General features: G+C 39.9%; 2 protein-coding genes across 11 annotated transcripts in view; one reads left to right on the top strand and one right to left on the bottom strand.

The window, feature by feature from the left end:
- The window catches only part of LOC105475369 (putative homeodomain transcription factor 2), a 158,479-nt gene extending 144,641 nt beyond the window's left edge, over positions 1-13,838 (bottom strand). For 3 of the 9 annotated variants that reach the window (XM_011730560.3, XM_011730565.2, XM_071094741.1), the window contains exon 1: positions 13,639-13,838. The gene's annotated coding sequence lies outside the window, so the exon portion shown is untranslated. Of the gene's footprint in view, positions 1-10,452; positions 10,472-12,777; positions 12,844-13,526 lie in introns of those variants that run through there. The other 6 variants (XM_011730567.3, XM_011730566.3, XM_071094740.1 and 3 more) reach the window with 5 other exon arrangements.
- A 175-nt stretch (positions 13,839-14,013) lies between these two features.
- Positions 14,014-19,124, top strand: LOC105475370 (transmembrane protein 60). Of its 2 annotated transcripts, none has more exons than XM_071094742.1 (2): positions 14,014-14,172; positions 18,429-19,124. In XM_071094742.1, the coding sequence occupies exon 2, from the start codon at positions 18,479-18,481 to the stop codon at positions 18,878-18,880; it is 402 nt and encodes a 133-aa protein (XP_070950843.1). In that variant the 5' UTR covers positions 14,014-14,172; positions 18,429-18,478; the 3' UTR covers positions 18,881-19,124. The 2 variants fall into 2 exon arrangements, with proteins under 2 accessions (XP_070950843.1, XP_011728870.1); XM_011730568.3 differs by lacking the exon at positions 14,014-14,172 and adding an exon at positions 14,175-14,355.
- The last annotated feature ends 1,912 nt before the right edge of the window (positions 19,125-21,036 follow it).

Genomic DNA, 21,036 nt, shown 5'->3' with positions numbered 1-21,036 from the left:
AATTAGCTCCAAGAAGGTAGATGGAAAGTTAATGAAGTAGAAGTGAGGACTGAATTGTGTTTCCTGAGTTTTCTCCTCCTATGGTTACAGGGGCCAATTTAAAATTAGGATATGTGGCTTTAAATATTACTCTTGATACTAGGTCATTTTAAAAATGATGAACATACGACTGGACACCAAATCTTACTATTTTATGTAACATCGTTATTAACATGTCCAGATCATCAATTCATGATTGATAAAACTACTAAGCCAACTAGCCTAAACCACCTAGAAACTGGAGAATGCAATACAATTTAACAGCCACTATCCCCAATGTTCTTTTAATCTGAAGAAATTTTCTGTAAGTCAGGAAACCAATATTTCAATTTCTAGTCTATTCAAATCTACATCACAGAGAAAAGTACTTAATAAACATACTGCAACTGCTATTTAAGCCAGAATGATGAGCTAAGCTATGTATAGCTCATATATTTCATCATTGCTTAAATATTTTCAGCAATATGACACACAGAAGGTGCTCAATAAATACATTTCTCTTCTCCCTTTCAGTGCAAAACATTGCTATCTACTCCCACTTCTCCATCTCCTCTCCTCAATCCAATCATGCTTTTGCTCCCAGTACTCCACTGAAAGCTCTCTTTAAGGACACCAATGACTTCCAGTCGCTAAATGCAATGGTCAGGTCTCGGTTGCTTATCTTATTCAACCTACTGGTAGTATAAAGCACAGCTGATCATGTTCTCTTCTCCCGGAACACTTTATTCACTTAGCTTCCGGGAAACCACTCTCTTCAGTTTGTTCCTCTTTACTTACTCCTTCTCAGTTTCTTTGCTAGTTTGCCTCTTCTCCCTGAGCTCAGTTTTTGCACATCTCTATCTTCACACAGTCCCTTGATGATCACATCTAATATCTTGGTTTAAATACCATGTATAAAAGAGTGTGTAACTGGATTGTTTGTAACTCAAAGGATAAAATGCTTGAAGGCCTGGTTTAAAATGAAAGAAAGAAAAAGAGAGAGAGAGAGGGAGAGAAAGAAAGAAAGAAAGAGAAAGAGAGAGAGAAAGAAAGAGAAAGAAAGAAAGAAAGAAAGAAAGAAAGAAAGAAAGAAAGAAAGAAAGAAAGAAAGAAAGAAAGAAAGAAAGAAAGACAGACCATGCATCTATAGATGACTACTGTATGGCTACTATTAGATTATACCTATAACCTCACCTGTTCCTATATCCACTACATTAGAAAAAGTCAAACAAGTTTCCTTACTTGAGGACTTCTCAGAGCCTTTTAACACGTTACTCTGCATTATAAATATCCAATAGAAGATTATGTACACATTATTTCTTACATTTATTTAGAACAGAATCCTTTCCTCGTGATGCATCTCATGAAACATACTATTGACTAAGCCACTAAATATAGCATACTTAGACATCTCTCAAGTAGTTCTAATGTCTTACAGCACACACAAATTATGTAATAAGCAAGCTTCTCCTGATTAGAGATAATAATTGGGTTTGAGGTATTCAAGTCATTTTACTCCATTAGAGGAAAACTCGCCTCAAAATTTTCCTTATGCAGAGATAAATTTATCTCTCTCTTAAAATACATTCATCTGTATTAATTATGTACTCTAAGTGAACACAGAATAAATGTGTGTCATTTCTTCTGCCTCAAACAACTTAATATAATAAGCATATGTTGTCATTTATCTTTTTCCAGACTAAATGTTCCCAGTTCCTTCACCTGTTCTTTATATAACATGATTTCCAGGCCCCTCACCATACAGGTTCTTTTTCTCATCAGATAAGATCTAAGTAATTCCTGGAATCCAGTTAGTCAACAAAACAATGTATTTGAAGAATGCAAAACATTGGAGCTACAATTTCTTGTGATAAGGATATGATCACTTGATCATGTAGCCTAAGCCTATATTCACTTTTTTATTTTTAGCAGCCATGACACTAGTTAATATTCTTTCTGAAAATAAAAGTGTATTACACACACCCACACATATATATACTCATCCATATACATATATACTTTACGTCCACTGAGAGGGCCTAGAAACAATGACTCCTCAGTAGCAATAAGCACACCTAACACCTAGATCTCTAAATACCACTTCATAGTAAAATAAACCAACATTGCTAAGAGAAATGTCTTACTCTAGGGCTGGCACAGAGATAGTACCAGATGACTGTGGAATATCTTGTTGGATCAGAAAGAAAATGCTCAAAGAATCATAGAGTCATTGGCAAAACAATAAAACAAGAATCCATGAGTCTACACTGATATGAATAAATAAGTGAAAAAAGAGGTAGAAGCTTTTCTTTATCACAGAAGTCAGCTAATAAACATAAAAGAAACTACAAAATCAGAAAAATCACCATTTGGCACCCATCTTGATAATCATGGATTCACACAAGAATCATCAATAGATGTTAAAATTAATGGGTAAGTTTAAGAGTAGTAGGATACTAACATAACTTAAAAATATCTAACCACAGGTACGTATTAATTACAAAGAATAAAACAGTGACTTTATCTTGTAGAAACCTGGCAGATATCTCCTTAACTAAATTATAGAAGTTATCATCACCAGTAATAGGAGAAATAACAGTATTTGCCCTCCTCATATAATGCACTAGAAAGTACACAACATCACGTCTGTAGTATTCCTGCCTAAAGTACGTAACCCAGGGCTGGGCACAGTGGCTCACGCCTGTAATCCCAATACTTTGGGAGGCTGAGGTGGGTGGATCACTTGAGGTCAGGAGTTCAAGACCAGCCTGGCCAACATGATGAAACCCTGTCTCTACTAAAAATACAAAAATTAGCTGGGCATGGCGGTGGGTGCCTGGTCCCAACTACTTTGGAGGCTGAGGCAGGAGAATCGCTTGAACCCAAGAGGTGGAGGTTGCAGTGAGCCAACATGGCACCACTGCATTCCAGCCTGGGCCACAAGAGCAAACCTCTGTCTCAAAAATAAAAAAAAAAAATAAAATACATAACCCAAATCTAATCACGAGGAAAAATCAACCAATCTCACACTGAACATCATTCAGCTGGGAGTGGTGGCTCATGCCTGTAATCCCAGAACTTTGGGAGGCCAAGGTGGGCAGATCACCTGAGGTCAGGAGTTTGAGACCAGCCTGGCTAACATGGCAAAACCCCATCTCTACTAAAAATACAAATATTAGCTGGGTACAGTGGTGCCTGCCTGTAGTCCCAACTACTTGGGAAGTTGAGGCAGGAGAATCGTTTGAACCCAGGAGGCGGAGGTTGTAGTGAGCCAAGATCACGCCACTGTACTCTAGCCTGGGTGACAAAGAGAGACTCCAACTCAAAAAAAAAAAAAAAAAAAAAAAAAAAAAAAAAAAAAAAAAGAACTGGGTTTATATAAGAAAATGCAATTATTTGCTTACCTTTTAACTCATCATACATGCCTACATTTATTTCAAGGGAAACAGGAATGTTGACAATGAACCTAAACACATTCAGCCAATCAAACCTATAGTCTACTCTGGTTCTGGCTATACAATGCTTATGCACCCTAAACACAAATTTGGGATTTAAAAATAATAAAACCAAAATGGTACTTTTTATACTTTCCATTTAAAATATTACTTCAAAACTCAGTATACAGGAGTTCCCACTTCTAGCCATGATGGGAGTAATGAGAACCAGATTATTCCTCTCCATTTAAAAACTAAAAAGTTAGGAAAAAAAGTGAAATGTTTTCAGATATTTGGGTAACTGATAGCACATCCTTGAAAGAGTGGAAACAAAAAGTGAGCCCTATGATTGTCCAAGTGTGCTGTCTGCAAAGTTTCCAGGATGCAGTGCCAGAAGGGGAAAATCCAAAGCCCAGAAGTATCCCTACATTGACAAGCCAGATTTGAGTATTCAGAGACATCAAGGCAGCTAGAATTCCTAGAGCAAAGTATCCAAAGAGGAGAGAACTGCACAAAGACAGTTCTGTAGCTCTGTAGAGGATTCCCCTTAAGTCTTCAGTTGAATATTGACTGGCATATGCAGTGTAGGAAAAATTACCTGAAGCAATGGAAAGAATCACCAAAAAGGAGCAGGAAGACCAATTACAGCTTTAAACAACGTGAAATACAAAATGTCTGGCATTCAAACAAAAATCAGCAGGCATATAAGTAAACAGGAAAATATAATTCATGATGAGGAAACAGAATCAGACCCACAAATGACAAAGATGAAAGGACTTGTAAACAAGGATATTGCAACATCTGTTATTTAAAACATTGCTAAAAGAAATTAAAGACTCAAATAAATGAAAAGAAATCCCATGTTCATGGACTGAGAAATGTAACACAGTTAAAATTTCCATACTACCCAAAGCAATCTACAGATTCAGTGCAATCCCTATCAAAATCCCAAGAGCATTTTTGGCAGAAACCAAAAAACTCATACTAAAATATATATCGAATCTTAAGGGACCCCAAATAGCCAAAGCAATTTTTAAAAAGAACAACAAATTTGGAGGACTCACACTTCCTGATTTCAAAACATATTACAAAACAGTAATCACAACAGTGTGATATTGGTATAAAGATAAATCAACAAATGTAATAAAGACCCAAGAAATAAACCCTCATATATGTGGTCAAATAATCTTCAATGAGGGTACCAAGACCACTCAGTAGGAAAAGAACAATCTCTTCAACAAATGGTGCTGGGAAAATGGGATACAACAAAAAGAATGAAGGTGGACCTTTATCTTACACCCTCTACAAAACTTAACTCAAAATTGATTAAACACCTAAACATAAGAAATAAAACTAAAAAACTCCTAGAAGAAAACACAGGAGAAAGCTTCATAACATCTGACTTGGCAATTATTTCTTGGCTATAACACCAAAAGTATAGGCAACAAAAGCAAACACAGACAAATGGGACTACGTCAAACTTAGAACCTTTTGTGCATCAAAAGGCATATATTTTTCTCCCTTGCAGAATGGGAGAAAATATTTGCAAATCATAAATCTGGTAAGGGGTTGATATCCAGAATATATAGATGACTCCTACAACACAATAACAAAAAATCAAATAACCTGATTTAAAAATGGGCAAAGGATTTGAATGGACATGTGCCCAAAGATGATACACAAATGGCCAACAAGCACACAAAAAGATGCTCAACATCACTAATTATCAGAAAAGTACAAATCAAAACCACAAGATATCACCTTACATCCATTAGGACGGCTATCATAAAAACAAAACAAAAAAAACAGAAAATAAATATTGATGAAAATGTGGAAAAACTGGAGCCCTTCTGCACTGTTGATGCAATTGTAAAATGGTACAAAAAGATTAAAAATAGAACTACCATATGATTCAGCAATCGCATTTCTGTGAATATATCCAAAAGAATTGAAAGCAGAGTTTCAAAGAGATACTCACACACTCATATTCATAGCAGCACTATTGACAATAGGCAAAAGGCGGAAGCAGCCCAAATGTCCATCAATGGATGAACAAAAAATAGTACATACATATGATAGGATATTATTCAACCTTAAAAGGGGCAAATCTAAGAGTCTTTAAAAAATTTTATGTATATAAAATGTATGTGTGTGTATGTGTGTTTAAATCTCTTTAAAAGAGAACTGACTAAAGCTAAAAGATCAACAACATAGTTTGGGATTTAAAATATACAGCACAAATAACAGCACAAAGTTTCAGAAAGGGGAAACAGTTTACTGTTAAAAGGTTCTCATAAAATATATGAAGTAGTTTTATTACTCAAAAGTAGACTGTAATAATGATGTATACTAGCTACTACAAACAAAACTACAAGAAAAAAAGAGTTACAGACAAGTCAAAAATGGTTATAAAGTGAAGTCATAAAAATACTCAAAGAATCCAAAAAAGGTAGAAAGAACAGATGAGACAAAAAACAAATAGCAAGATGATAGACTTAAACCCAATAATATCAATAATCACATTAAATGTAAATGGTCTAAATCAAAAGGCAGAGATTAGGAAACTGGATTTTAAAAAGCAAGACCCAAGACCCAAAAGCAAGACCTATTTTTATGTGTATCTGTCAGATACTCACTTAAATATAAACATAAAAAAGGTAGAAAGTAAAAAGATGGAAAAAAATATCATGTTAACTCCAATTAAAACAAAGCTCGAATGGCTATACAAAATAGATTTCAGAGCAAAACATATTACCAGGATTAAAGAGGTCCATTTCACAATGATAAAGGGATCCAATTCACCAAGCAAGCGTAACAATCATAAATATGCGTGCACCTAGCAATAGAACTTCAAAATACATAATGCAAAAATTTAAAGAATTGCAAGGAGAAATCAGCAAGTCCACATCTATAGAGATTCAATACCATTCTTTCAAAAATTGATATAACAAGTAGACAAAATCAACAAGGACATATAGAAGACCTGAACAATTCTATCAACCAACTTGACTTGACTGACTTTTTTTTTTTTGAGATGGAGTCACCCAGGCTAGAGTGTAGTGGTGTGATCTTGCTGTAACCTCCACCTTCTAGGTTCAAAGAATTCTTCTGCCCCAGCCTCCTGAGTAGCTAGGACTACAGGCACACACCACCAACCTCAGCTAATTTTTTGTACTTTTAGTAGAGACGAGGTTTCAACATGTTGGCCAGGCTGGTCTCGAACTCCTGACCTCAAATGATCCCCCTGCCTCAGCCTCCCAAAGTGCTGGGACTACAGGTGTGAGCCATCCCACCCAGCCTTGACTGACATTTATAAACCACTCCACCCAAAATTATTTTCAAGTGTGAATGAATCATTTGCCAAGGCAGACCATAATCTGGGCCATAAAACAAGTCTCAATAAATTTAAAATGATTCAAAACATACAATGTATGTTCTTTGACCACAGCAAAATCAAGTTAGAACTAAGGAAAAAATATCTGAAAAATCCCCAAATATTTGGAAACTCATCTACATACTTATAAATAACAAGTGGAGTCAAAGAAATCACAAAGGAATTTATCAAGGATTCTGAACTTTAATGAAAATGAAAACATATCAAAATTCATGAGATGCAGTCAAAACACTATTTAGGGGAGAATTTTATAGAATTAAACACTCCTTTTCGAGAAGAATAAATGTTTCAAATTATGAGCCAAGCTTCCAACTTAAGATTCTAGCAAATCAAGAACAAATAAAATGCAAAATAAACAGTAGAAACAAAAATAATAAAGATGAATAGAAACCAGTGAAATTGAGGATAGAAAATCAATACAAAAAACTAAAAACTGGTTCTCTGAGAGGATCAATAAAATAGATCAATAAACCTCTAGCCAGGAGAACAGGAGAGAAAAGAGAAAAGACAGCAGTCAGAATGAGAGAGAGGACAGCACTATATGTCTTACAGATATTAAAAAGATTAATAAGAAAATGTCATGAATAATTTTATGCCAATGAATTTAACAACTTTAGATGAAATGAACAGATTCCTAGGAAAATACAAACTATCAATGCTAACTCAAGAAGAAATAAACTGAGTAAGTCTGTGTCTATTAAAGAAATTGAATTTACAGTTAAAATCCTTCCCACAAAGAAAATCCCAAGCCTAACAAGCCTATATATGTAAGTCACTTAGTATTGTCTGAAGTTTAAGATACATGGAAGGATCAAATATTTATTAACCGTCATGTGCAGACACTAAAAATATAATTTTGATATCATTATGTTGGTATTTCAGCAAAATTATTCTGAAGGAAGCTGTGTGAAGAACTGTGTGAAGAAGCTGTGTGAAGAATTTAATTTCCTAAAAGGAAATAAATGACATAATTTGGGGACAATAATGAGGTTTGAACTAAGTCAGTGGCAACGGTTGTTTTGTTTTTTTCTTAATTGTGGGTGTTGGGACCAGGCCAGATTGAAAGATGGATGTTAGTAGAAGCAGACAGAGGACCAGATGTAGTAATTGACTGGCAATTAAAGATATGGAGAGGAACAGAGTAAGGACACCACATGACTCTTGGCTTGAACACTAAAAGAACCCTCATTAAGGCCAGGCATGGTGGCTCACGCCTGTAATCCCAGCACTTTGGGAGGCCAAGGCGGGTGGATCACCTGAGGTCAGGAGTTCAAGACCAGCCTGGCCAACATGGTGAAACCCCATCTCTACTAAAAATACAAAAATTAGCTGGGCATGGTGACGGGCACCTGTAATCCCAGCTACTCGCAAGGCTGAGGCAGGAGAATTGCTTAAAGTCAGGAGAAGGAGACTGCAGTGAGCCGAGATCGCACCATTGCACTCCAGCCTGGGCAACAAGAGCAAAACTCTATATCAAACGAAAAAAAGAACCCTCATTAAGATAGAGACTACAAGGGTAAAACAGATTTAGGAACAAGAAGATGGGTTTATTTTTCAACAAATGATGCATTCATACATTCAGCACCTAAAAGACACACAAAAGACAATGGGATATACGGAATGAACACACAGGAAATCTGTGTAGATAAATCAGTATGCTCTGTCTCCCAGGATTACTTGCAATTAAAGCATTCCCATAACTATACAATTAATAGCTTTTCCTTGTCAAAGAATTTTAGAAATAAGAAAGTGGTTAAGAGATTTGAGAAAACGAGTCCCTTTCCCTATACACTTAATTCATGGTACTGAAACCCTACTTCACTTATGTTTTTCATTGTCATTTCGAATAGCAAAACCTTATTTATGCACTCCATCTGGTTTAATGAATTTGATGTACTTTCTTCAGAAAAAAGTTGATAATGTGAAGCTCTCTCCATATATTTTCCCTTCTTTTGTGTGGGTAAAATGATTATTCAACTCTACCTGTTGAATCCTATTGCCTCTTTTTAAGGTTTTATTTGCTTGTTGGACATTTTCTGGCTTCTCTTATTCTATCTGGGAATTGGTATTTTAAAACATACATACACACACGCACACACGCCTGTTCAACTTAGTCAAATAATTGCAGCAACCACTTTTTGAGCTAGTCTTATAAACCAAGAATATGTTAAGTGCTTTACATACATTATTATCTCATTTAATTCTTAAAATCTCAGAAAGTAGGTAACTCCATTTGGTGAATAAATAAAACTGAACCTCAAAAATATTACATAAGGAGTCCAATGTCACACAACCAGTGATGTCAGTATCAGGCCTTGAACCTAGGTCTATAGAGCACCAAAACCCGTGCCACCTAAGTTTCATACATTTTTTGCTATCTGTAACAAATCCTATACAGAAGGTCTTACAAAAGTACTTTCATTCATGCAACAAATATGAGTGCCTACATGTCTTTAAAATTGCTGTAGATATACTTTGAACAGCCCCTTTCTTGAACTGTTTTTGCAACTGGAAAGCTGCACACTATGCACTTTTCCCTTTACTTCCTCTCCTTAAATGTCAAATTTAATCATGTTATGATTATTATCAGGTAGTGGTTCAGCCACAGCTATTTCCTGCCCCAGTTCCTGTTCAGTACCCAGAATGAAATCCAGCATATTTTCATTCCTAGTGCTCTACAACTACCTGTTCTAGGAAGCAGTCAGTTGTTCTCATCTGAAAACTCACTTCTATATTTTGTGTCACATTAGCAATTTTCATGAGACTAACAAGGTGGACTAAAAATGCAGTTTTCCTAAATGTCACTTAATATTTTCCACTTTCACATGATTCTGGTCATCAAATGATGTTTCAGATTTGTAAATTTAATGTATTTATGGTTCGGTATTAATCTGAGAAGACAGAAGCATGAGACTTTCTCAGATTTTCAAGGGCAGTCCCAATTTAAAACACCCTGGCCAGGTGTGGAGGCTCACACGTGTAATCCCAAGACTTTGGGAGGCCAAGGTGGGAAAATCGCTTGAGGTCTCTAGCCTGCCCAACATAGCAAGACCCTGTATCTACAAAAAAATAAAAATTAAAAAATTAGCTGGACACAGTGGTGCATGCCTGCAGGTGTAGCTGCTCAGGAGACTGAGGCAACACGATTGCCTGAGCCTGACAGTTCAAGGTTTTACAGTGATCGCACTTCTACTCCAACCTGGAAGACAGAATGAGACTCTGTCTCAAAATAAAAAAAATTCTGGCCCACTATCATATATCAAGTAGGGGTTAAGAAAAGACAGTCAAAATATGCAAAGGGGAGTTTGCAATAATGACTCCAGGTGGTTACAGACTAGGTAAAGGGGTTAAAGGATGGCAACCGTCACTTTGGAATTCTTCGAGTCTTACTTTGAACTGGGAAAATAAGTATTGGAAGGTAAATATTAAATAAACATGTAATAATGGACAAACTGCTCAGGTTTTCCTGTAATTTTAGTATCTAAGTATGCAATTTCCAATTATCAAAACTGGGTAGTACTCACTTTGTCCAATCACATTTACATACCATTATCACTTAAACCTGGCCTTCACACATACATTTTATACAAAGCTACAATTACTTACCATTCCCTCAGCAATCCACATTTCTGTTCTGAGACTCTGCCTCTTCCTGTTCTGCACGGAATGCCCTCCTTCCCCACCTACAAACACCACCTTCAGACCTTTAAGGCTTCAGTGTTAGCTCCCCTGAAACCCAACTAGTTCTCTCTTAAAATTTATTGTTTCTTTTTTATTCACTGCTTTCCATGTGCCAGTACTTTATATATTTTATTTAAGGCTTAATATCATCTTTGAAGTATTATCCTTTCCATTAAACAGATAAGGGAACTGATGCTAAAAGAGGTTTGGTATTATGTTCCAGGAATTCAAATCCAGACTGTCTATACTTTAACTGAATTCTTGTCTCAAGAATTATTGGGACCACAAGCATTTTGGATTTTGGAATATTTGCATATACATAAAGAGATATCTTAGAGATGGGACCCAAGTATAAACACAAAATTCATTTATGTTTCATTTACACCTTATACACATAGCCCGAAGGTAATTTTATATAACATTTTAAAATAATTCTGTGCATGAAACAAAGTTTTGACTTTTTTTATTTTTTATTTTGAGATGGTGTCTTGCTCTGTCACTCAGGCTGGAGTGCAGTGGCACAATCTCGGCTCACTGCAACCTCCACTTCCTGGATTCAAGTGAGTCTTCTGTCTCAGCCTCCGGAGTAGCTGGGACTACAGGTGCATGCCACCACGCCCGGCTAATTTTTTTTGTATTTTCAATAGAGACGGGGTTTCATCATATTGGTCAGGCTGGCCTTGAACTCCTGACCTCAGGTGCTCCACCCTCCTTGGCCTCCCAAAGTGCTGGGATTACAGGCGTGAGCCACCGCGCCCGGCTTGACTGTATTTTGACTGTAACCTGTCATATGAAGTCAAGTGTCTTGTGGCAACATCTTGACACTCAAAAGGTTTCAGATTTTACAGCATTTCAGATTTTCAGTTTACAGATGCTGAATCTGTATATATTGTATTGTATTATCATAGTTTGTTCAAATACCTATCTCTCCCATCAAATGGATGCTCCTCAAACACAGAGAAGGTAACTCCATCCCTTTATCTTCAGCAAAATCCAATAGTGCCTATTATACAATGATCTCAAAGTGTTACTATGTACAATAGTGGATTCAATTTACGGTTTTGCAGCATTATTTTCCACTGAGTAGTCTCCTACTATAAAGTCTCCAAGAATCCAATTTTACTGTGGTAATAAAGTATAATGGCTTGGAATGTAGGCTTTGGAATCAGAGTGTATAGGTGTAAATCTCACCTCTATTGACTCATTAGTGAAGAAATCTTGAACAAATTAGTTAACTAAGTCTTGGTTTGCTCATCTATAAAATGACAGTAATCAGTACCCATCTCACAGGACTAAAATGATTAAATAATATACAAGTAGTCCAACTATTTCAAGTCTCATTTTATCCACATGACACCCTAAATTCTCTTCATTTTAGTGAAGGTTTTTTTCGTTACAAATTCCTTGCAATTCTGCATTAAATGGACCAGCCAAAAAAGGTTCATGGTTTAAAAACTGGGTGGGTCACCTTATTTTTAAGGCCAACTGTCCAGTGCCAGTTTGGGCTCAAAGAAAGTTTACTCTTGGAGGCTTGACTATGCAAGAGTGCCCCTATTGTATACTATACTTGTTTACTCACCACATTTTCATGCTCCACCAGAAAGTGGTCAAAATTAGAACACGAAAACTCTCCACCTCACTAACACCTAACCTAAAACTATCAGATGCATTCAGACAGCTAGTCTGTGTGGGAGGCAGGCTATTTCTGGAGCAAAAAAATTTCCTGGAACCACTTTGTTTCTGGCCCCAGACACGGCTCATTCTCCCCAGACCTCCAGATTCCTCTCCTCTAGGTTATGGAGGTTGAGCCACTGCAACTGATAAGGCATATCCATTTCCTTCTCTTAAAATTTGCAGTCCATACACCATATCCAAGTTAGGATTTCAAATTGTTATACTGTTTTGTGGCTCTTTAGGCTAAAGTGCGCAGTTTCCAGACTCTCAGAATTCCCCTTCCAGTATTAAAAATACGGTGAAAAAAGCCCAGTTTGAAAGAAAACAAACTTTACAAAAATACCTGAAAACAAGATCAAATACTAAGTCTCTAGCCAAAGTCTTGGAGGAAAAAAAATGAAAAAAACATTTAAAAATGGCAAAACCTAACCAAAAACTGTAAGATTAAAGTATCACACCTAAAAAGTAGTCTCAAAGCAAGGAGGATATACTATACACAAAGAAAGTAACCGAAAACTACAAAATATTTAATATTCACCATGAATTTCAAAATTACTTGGCATGTAAAGTACGCACTGAGATTAATAAATTGTTCCAGATCCTGCACAGGTTAGTATAAGGCAGTTCCTTGTTTTTGCCACGCTAAAAATAAAAAGGGTGACAGATTAGTGACAGAATGATCCCTGAAGTTACACAAGGAGGTGCTGAGTTGGAAAGCCATGACTCGAAGGACAATACCAGAATGCTGGCTGTCAACACTGGGCAGATAAAAATAAGAAAAACCGAAGCATGCTGTTGGAGCACGGTATTGTTTCCAGACGGGAACTACCCCTTAAGGCCCATGCCTAGCATCTCAGCACCCTCTCCGCCGTGTTGGGATCGGAAAACTCGACTGCCGCCTGCTCAGAGGGGGCAGGGCAGCGACCCTCCTTCCACCTCCGCCAGCGCGCGAGCCGCCGGCCCCCCCCCCCCCCCCGAGCCCGCTCCTCCGGCCGCTAGCTGACCTCTCCCTGCCCGCCGGGCTAGCCACCCGAGACCCCTGAACGCCCTTCCAGGACCCGACGTCCCCTCAGCACAGCGCTAAGGGAAGGAAGCAAAGGACAGGGGCCTGGGAGCGGGGCCCGAGGGGCGGGTGGCGGTGCTGGGGTTCGGCCCGTCACCATCAAGGCTTGAGGACCGCGCGAGCTCGGGGGGAAGGCGGCTGAGCCTCCGCCACCAGCCGACTGATAGGAGGGGGTCGCGGCTGACTCCGGCCCTCAGGTACGGGAGACTGCCGGGAAAGACGCCGGCGGCGGAGGGCGACGCGCTGGCCCCGGAGCCCCCACCTCCATCCCGACGACCGCTATCCTCCCTCGTCCCGATCCATCCTCGAGATTGTGTCAGAACTCGACGACCTCCACATGGCCCACCCGAGCGCGGAGGTGATGCCGCTCTTACCGTAGGAGCGGGCGCCGCGCCGCTAGGAGGCGGCTGAGGTGCGCGCGGGAGACTCCGAGGCTAGCGCCGCCGCCGACAGAGCCCGAGGAGCCACAACGAGGCTGCCGGCGGGCGCGCTGCCTCCAGAGCGTTGCCCCACCCCCTCTCCCGCAGGATTTTGCGCCGGAGCCTGCAGTCACTGCGCGCGGGCAGGGAGGATGGGAGGAGGGGCGGGGCGTCCCCAGAGGGCGGAGCTGAGCGCCGGCTGCTCTGATTAACATCTGTGGGCCCAATGGGAGCACGGAAACTCCAGGCTGAACTTGGACTGATTTCCCTCCTAACCCGTGACAGTAGAGAGGCGGGACCAATGGGGCTTTTTATTGCCGCCTTTCTGTCCAACCCGAAAGTTAGGAAAGTCGATTGGTTTACACCGGAGGACAAATGGTCCAATTACCGCGGAAAAGGGACCTCTGAATCCAGATTGGCGTCCTCCCTACCTATAGGATAGGCTCAGGGGCGGTGAGAACCAGCCCCGGATGTGGGCGCGGCACTGAGGTAGGACTGAGAGATCCTATAACGCAGTGTTTTGGGGAGGCGGAACTGAATTTTTTTCTTAATTATCATGTGACGGGTTCTGGATTTAATGGGGGGAAAAGTGCGGAAAAGGACAAGCATCCAAACTGGCGAATTTCCTGATCTTCGCGTCCTTCTCCGCTCTCCGGCCGGTGGCGCTGCCAGGTGAGTCTGGGGCTCTGCCCTAGCCCGCACGGTAGACCGGCGCTGGTCTCCTGATGCTTCCGTGGGCTGTGCGGCCGACCCCCAACCCATCACACAGCCAGCCCCAAACGCGCACACGCCTGCTTGGCTCCAGGGCTTCTGTGCGCATCCAGCAGGAACCGTGGTAAACTCCAACGTGTGCTGGGCCCACAGCCCATAAAAGGGGAGCGTCCGGGTGGGGCGCCGCGAGCCGACTGTCGGTTTTGCAGAAGGGCAAGTATAGTTTAGGAGCGTCCTGAAGTTCCAGGGGCAAGTAGGCCCCCAGATAAGCTAAGTTGTAAGCAGAACGCTGTTCCTTTGGCAAGGCCGTTGCTGCAAGGCTTTTCAAAAGCGACTCATTATGAAGAATAAATATGTGGACTCATGAAGCAAAATTATCTTTGGGATGAGGCAGGTTCACTTGGTAGAGTACTGGCAGTGGCGAGAGAAGGGAAATGGGGGCTGATACCCACCCGCGGGCGATGTGGGTAGGGCTCTATATATTTCCATAACGGGGTCACTCCGAAGGTTTTAAAAATGAATAAGGAATCATTAACAAATATTTAAGTGTCTTCCTAGTGCAGGAAATAGCCACCTTAAATGGGAAACATTTTAGTTGAGCACATTTTTGGAGTACGCACCTCCCCCTTTCATGTGGAGAGAATAGTAGGAAACATAACGACTGCCCAAATTGATGAAGACGTAAATGTAAAACTGGGATCGTATGTCATCGTTGTAGCTCAGCCTACAAGCGTACAATCCTTCAATCGTCATTTAAGTATCAGCAGTGCTTCCCCACTGAGGGTATTTTCGTGCAAGAACATAACAGAATTTTGTTACATCCCACATTATAAATCTTGTAGGCACGATAAGATTGTTACTTGCATCCTTTCACCTCCAGCCTTAAAGCACCTGTGGTGAGTGCAGCCAAATATAAGAAAAAAATGAAGCTTGTCTTATCCGATGGCAGATGGAACAGTTAGGTTTAAGCAAATGTATAATCGTAAACCGTTTTTCAGAGGTTCACAAAAACGGCCAGATAGATTGGAGATGGGGATTGTGCAATTTACAGGATGAAATCCATCCATGGTTATTAATCAACACACACCCATCCAACCCTGCTTCCAAATTCAGTCCCACATCCCACTATATGGCAGCCTCTGGCCGGGAAAGGAAACCAACACAGAAAAATGCCTCCTTAGGAGCAAAAGTACTGCAGTATGAAGCCTGTGCCAATTAAGTAAACAAGTTTAAGTGCCACTAGATGGGTATAAGGGAAAAGAGGTGAGTTAGGAGACTCATACTTAACTGTTGAAATAGAACAGATGTGTCCTCTTGCACCGTGATAGCCATCCACTATTTAAAGTAGTATAGATGTTGCACAGTACATCAAAGTTAGTTCTAAAACATAATTGAGCACGCTAATCTAGGTTATTTGGCTCAATTAGCCAGTTTCTTCACCTTTTCTCTATTATCTTCCTGCATCTTTCCTCCTACCACGCATGCTTTTGTTCCTATGGGTAGCACCTTCTGATCTTTTTCTCTTTCCATCAAGTATCCTCTCTCATCTTCAGGGCCATTCCCCATTGGCTTATTTCTCTGTTTGTAGTCATAAATTCTTCCTTTCCTGAAAATTTCTTCTTTCAGTTTCATATACCCTATCTTTCATTTTCTCTTCTCCAAATGCCTCAAAGGAATAAAGTGTTCTCAATTGTTTCCATTTCTTGATCTTCTGTTAACTGCATACAGTCTGGCTTCTGATTTCCCATTCTACTTATCCTTTTTCCAAATGGTCATAAAGGTTGGTATAAAAAACTTAAGTAGAGGAACATATCATAAACCTATATGTGAAGATTAAATAAAATAAATGCTATCCCTAAGTTTTATGCATTCACAATCAAAATTCTAAGTTTTTAAGAATCAGCTTAGCAATTTTAGCATTGAAAAACTGTAAGGACAAAATAGAAAATATTCTAGAAAAGAAGCCGGCATGATGGCTCACACCTGTAATCCCAACACTTTGGGAGGCTGAGGTGGGTGGATCACTTGAGATCAGGAGTTCGAGATCAGCGTGGCCAACATGGTGAAACCCCAGCTACTTGGGAAACTGAAGTGGGAGGATCACTTGAACCCGAGAGGCAGAGGCTGCAGTGACCCGAGATCGTGCTACTGCACTCCAGCCTGAGTGACAGAGTGAGACTCCATCTCAAAAAAGAAAAAAAGATTCTAGAAAAGAGAACAGCTAGTAGATACTAGGTCTTCCAGATATTAATACATTCCTAGAGCAACAGTAAGTCATACAGTATTAGTGCAAAAGAGAAACATATGGATCAGTGAGGCAGAATAGTGATATAAGAAATAGCCCCCAAAATTTAGCATCTAATAATCACAAAACATCAAAAGTTATTAGGTGGTCCTGATTATTGAATGGATAACAAGTAGTTTTATATATATATATATATCTCCACAAATCAGTGAGAGTATTGTTAAAAGGAAAAAAACTATTATATCAAGAAGATATTTGTAAGAATTTTTATGAGAAAATAAGTGAGAATTTAAGAATATAAGTTTCAGACTATGTGAAAATCCAGTGTTACCAATGCCTTTTATATTATATAGCCTAACAACCTCTTTACAATTTTTTTTTTTTTAGACAGTGGTCTCACTCCCATCGCCTAGGCTGGAGTGCAGTGAGCAACATGGCTCACTGCAGCCTTGACTTCCCGGGTTCAGGTGATTCTCCCACTTCAGCATCACGAGTAGGAGGGAATACAGGCACGTGCTACTGCACCTAATTTTTTGTATTTTTAGTAGAGACGGGGTTTCACCATGTTGCCCAGACTAGTCGTGAACTCCTGGGCTCAAGAGATGCACCTGCCTTGCTTGGACTCCCAAAGGGTTAGGACTATGGGCATGAGCCACTGCCTCCAGCCACTAAAATGTTAATTCTACTTTATATTCTTATAATTTTTATTAATCGTTCCCTCCTTTTATTGATGGATTGATTGATTGAGACAGGATCTCACTCTGTTGCCCAGGCTGGAGTGTAGTGGCACGATCTCACGGGTCACTCACTACAGCCTCGACTTCCTGGACTCAAGCAATCCTCCCACTTTAGCCTCTCAGTAGCTGCGACTACAAGGTGCATACCATCACGCCTTGCCAATTTTTTTATTTTTTGTAGAGACAGGGTTTCGCTATATTGCCCTGGCTGGCGTGGAGCTCTTGGGCTCAAGTGATAGGCCCACCTCCTACCCAAGTACTGGGATTACTGGCGTGAGTCGCGCACCCTTCCCATTCCCTTCTTTTAAAACTCTTCTCGGCCAGGCGCGGTGGCTCACGCCTGTAATCCCAGCACTTTGGGAGGCCGAGGCGGGCGGATCACAAGGTCAGGAGATCGAGACCACGGTGAAACCCCGTCTCTACTAAAAATACAAAAAATTAGCCGGGCGCGGTTGTGGGCGCCTGTAGTCCCAGCTACTCGGGAGGCTGAGGCAGGAGAATGGCGTGAACCCGGGAGGCGGAGCTTGCATTGAGCCGAGATCGCGCCACTGCACTCCAGCCTGGGCGACAGAGCGAGACTCGGTCTCAAAAAAAAAAAAAAAAAAAAAAAAAAAAAAAAAAAACTCTTCTCAGCTTGATACCCACCTTTCCCTTTTTCACTACTTTGAATGCTTTTTTCTTTGTACCCCTTGAAACTGAATGAAAAATTACAGATTTGCAAATGTATAGGAAGATGAAGAACATCTTTGCGGTGCAAGAATAAAGTTGTAAGTGCCTGGACTCGAGTGATAGCATTGAAAAGGAATCACCTGACATTTTGAATAGAGCTTATACAGTGGATATACTAAAAATTGTATTTTGTCATGGGCTGTAAGGAATGGTGGATATAATGTCAATGATCACTAAGTTTTAGAGGATTTGTAAGGAAGAATAGTAGAATGTTTTCAAAATTAGGAAGTCAGTTGGGAAAGAACCAGTTTTGTTCACTAGGAATGGAAGTGATACTTTTTTTCTGGTATCAAAACAATCTTGACTTTTTCTCCTTCTCTTAGGGTGTATTTCCTTTTTTTCGATCCTGCAACAGCCTCTTTAAACTGTTTAAATGAGAATGTCCTTGGCTCAGAGAGTACTACTCACCTGGCTTTTCACATTACTCTTCTTGATCATGTTGGTGTTGAAACTGGATGAGAAGGCACCTTGGAACTGGTTCCTCATATTTATTCCAGTCTGGATATTTGATACTATCCTTCTTGTCATGCTGATTGTGAAAATGGCTGGGCGGTGTAAGTCTGGCTTTGACCCTCGACATGGATCACACAATATTAAAAAAAAAGCCTGGTACCTCATTGCAATGTTACTTAAATTAGCCTTCTGCCTCGCACTCTGTGCTAAACTGGAACAGTTTACTACCATGAATCTATCCTATGTCTTCATTCCTTTATGGGCCTTGCTGACTGGGGCTTTAACAGAACTCGGATATAACGTCTTTTTTGTGAGAGACTGACTTTTAAGTACATCATCTCATTTCTATTGCTGTTCAACAAGTTACCATTAAAGTGTTCTGAATCTTTCAAGCTTCAAGAATACCAGAGAACTGAGGGAAAATAACAAATGTAGTTTTATACTACTTCCATAAAACAGGATTGGTGAATCACGGACTTCTAGTCAACCTACAGCTTAATTATTCAGTATTTGAGTTATTGAGATCCTTATTGTCTCTATGTAAATAAAGTTTGTTTTGGACCTCATTTTTCTACATGACTCTTGAATAATCTGTTGTATGTGGTCAGTATCTAAAGTAAGTAAATATAAAACCTTTAACCTACATGTTTGGGCCAGGCGAGGTGGCTCACACTTGTAATCCCAGCACTTTGGGAGGTCGAGGCAGGTGGATCACTTGAGGTCAGGAGTTCAGGACCAGCCTGGCCAACATGGTGAAACCCCGTCTCTACTAAAAGTACAAAAATTAGCCAGGCATGGTGGTGGGCGCCTGTAATCCCAGCTACTCAGGAGGCTCAGACAGGAGAATCACTTGAACCCTGGAGGTGGAGGTTGCAGTGAGCCAAAATCACACCACTGCACTCCAGCCTGGGCAATAATAGGGCTAGACTCCATCTCAAAAACAAAACAAAACCTACATATTTGAATAGAAGTTTAATATACGACGGTTGTATTATGACCAAAGTAAATGGCCATTTATGTTTCTAAATTATGAAGGAAAAAAAAAACCTAGTTACTAAAACAGGGATGCCATTTTGTATTTACATTTAGAAAGAATCTGAGTTTGACAGATTTTTATCTAGGCTAAATTCATTATTACCTCTATCTTCTGGTTGGGACAAATAATTCTGAGGTGGCATGTTAAAAAAGCAGAAAAGCTGGGTGCGGTGGCTCACGCCTGTAATCCCAGCACTTTGGGAGGCCAAGGCGGGCAGACCATGAGGTCAAGAGATCGAGACCATCCTGGCCAACATGGTGAAACCCCATCTGTACTACACAAAAATTAGCTGGGCATGGTGGCGGATGCCTGTAGTCCCAGCTACTCGGGAGGCTGAGGCAGGAGAATCGCTTGAACCCAGGAGGCAGAGATCACACCACTGCACTCCAGCCTGGCGAAAGAGCGAGACTCCATCTCAAAAAAACAAAACAACAAAAAAAAAACAGCAGAAGCTTGCCACTTACTAAAGTTAGGGGGACCTAATAATCCTGATTCTGTCAGGACAGGCCCAGTTTATACCTGTTGTCCTCGGGTCTCAAGGAATTAGTGCCCCTCTCACAATTAGAAGTGTCTTGAATTGAGAAAGCATATTATCACCTTCAAGGTACTAATCAATTCCAATGAAGCAGAGGTGGCAGTACTTATAAAAATTCCAAAGAGGTTGAAGTGTTTTATAACCCTGAAGCACGATGATTGTTCTTACCCTATACAACCCTCACCTTTAGCTTTAAGAGAAATCTAAAGTGATTTTTTTTTTTTCTGTTTTAAAAAGATCAAACAAAAAAGTGATTTCTGGCTACTGAAACAGAAGGTCTAGTTCTGCCTTGTAATGACAGATAACATAAGTTTCACAACACAACAGATTAATACAGCATAACTCATTAGGCATTTGAACTAGAGAACTAGGCTAAATAAAAACTAATCAACTGCAAATATTTTAATCTTATAATTGGCAATAATTAGTATTTTCAGTACATAAAAATAGGATTGAGAATAGTTAGTACTAGGAATAGAATGTCCCAGGCTTGATCAGATACCTCTAACTCAACTGAGAGAGGTTTATGGGATCTATCATTAAATAAATTCCAAGTAGAAGAAAGCTTACATTTCTCTAAAAAACCAGCCAAGAGGATTTTGGAGTACAGGGAAAAGGAAAAGAAGGGATGGCACCGCGGCAAACAACCAGCTAGGCCAGAAGTCAGCAAAATTTCTCTGTAAAGGGCTGCTCAGTAGGTGATGTGGTTTCTTTTGCAACTACTCAACTCCGTCTTTATGGCAGAGGAAGCAGCCATAGACCATGGCTATATCCCAATAAAACCCTATTTATGGACATGAAATTTAAATTTCAAATGATTTTCATATCACAAAATACTATTTTTACTTTTGTGTCAACCATTTAATGCCATAAAAACCATTCTTGCCTCACACACCATAGAAAAACT

Source organism: Macaca nemestrina, chromosome 4 (genome assembly GCF_043159975.1).
Source record: "Macaca nemestrina isolate mMacNem1 chromosome 4, mMacNem.hap1, whole genome shotgun sequence".
Taxonomy (NCBI): Eukaryota; Metazoa; Chordata; class Mammalia; order Primates; family Cercopithecidae; genus Macaca; species Macaca nemestrina.
This window is presented reverse-complemented; position numbering and strand designations above follow the sequence as displayed.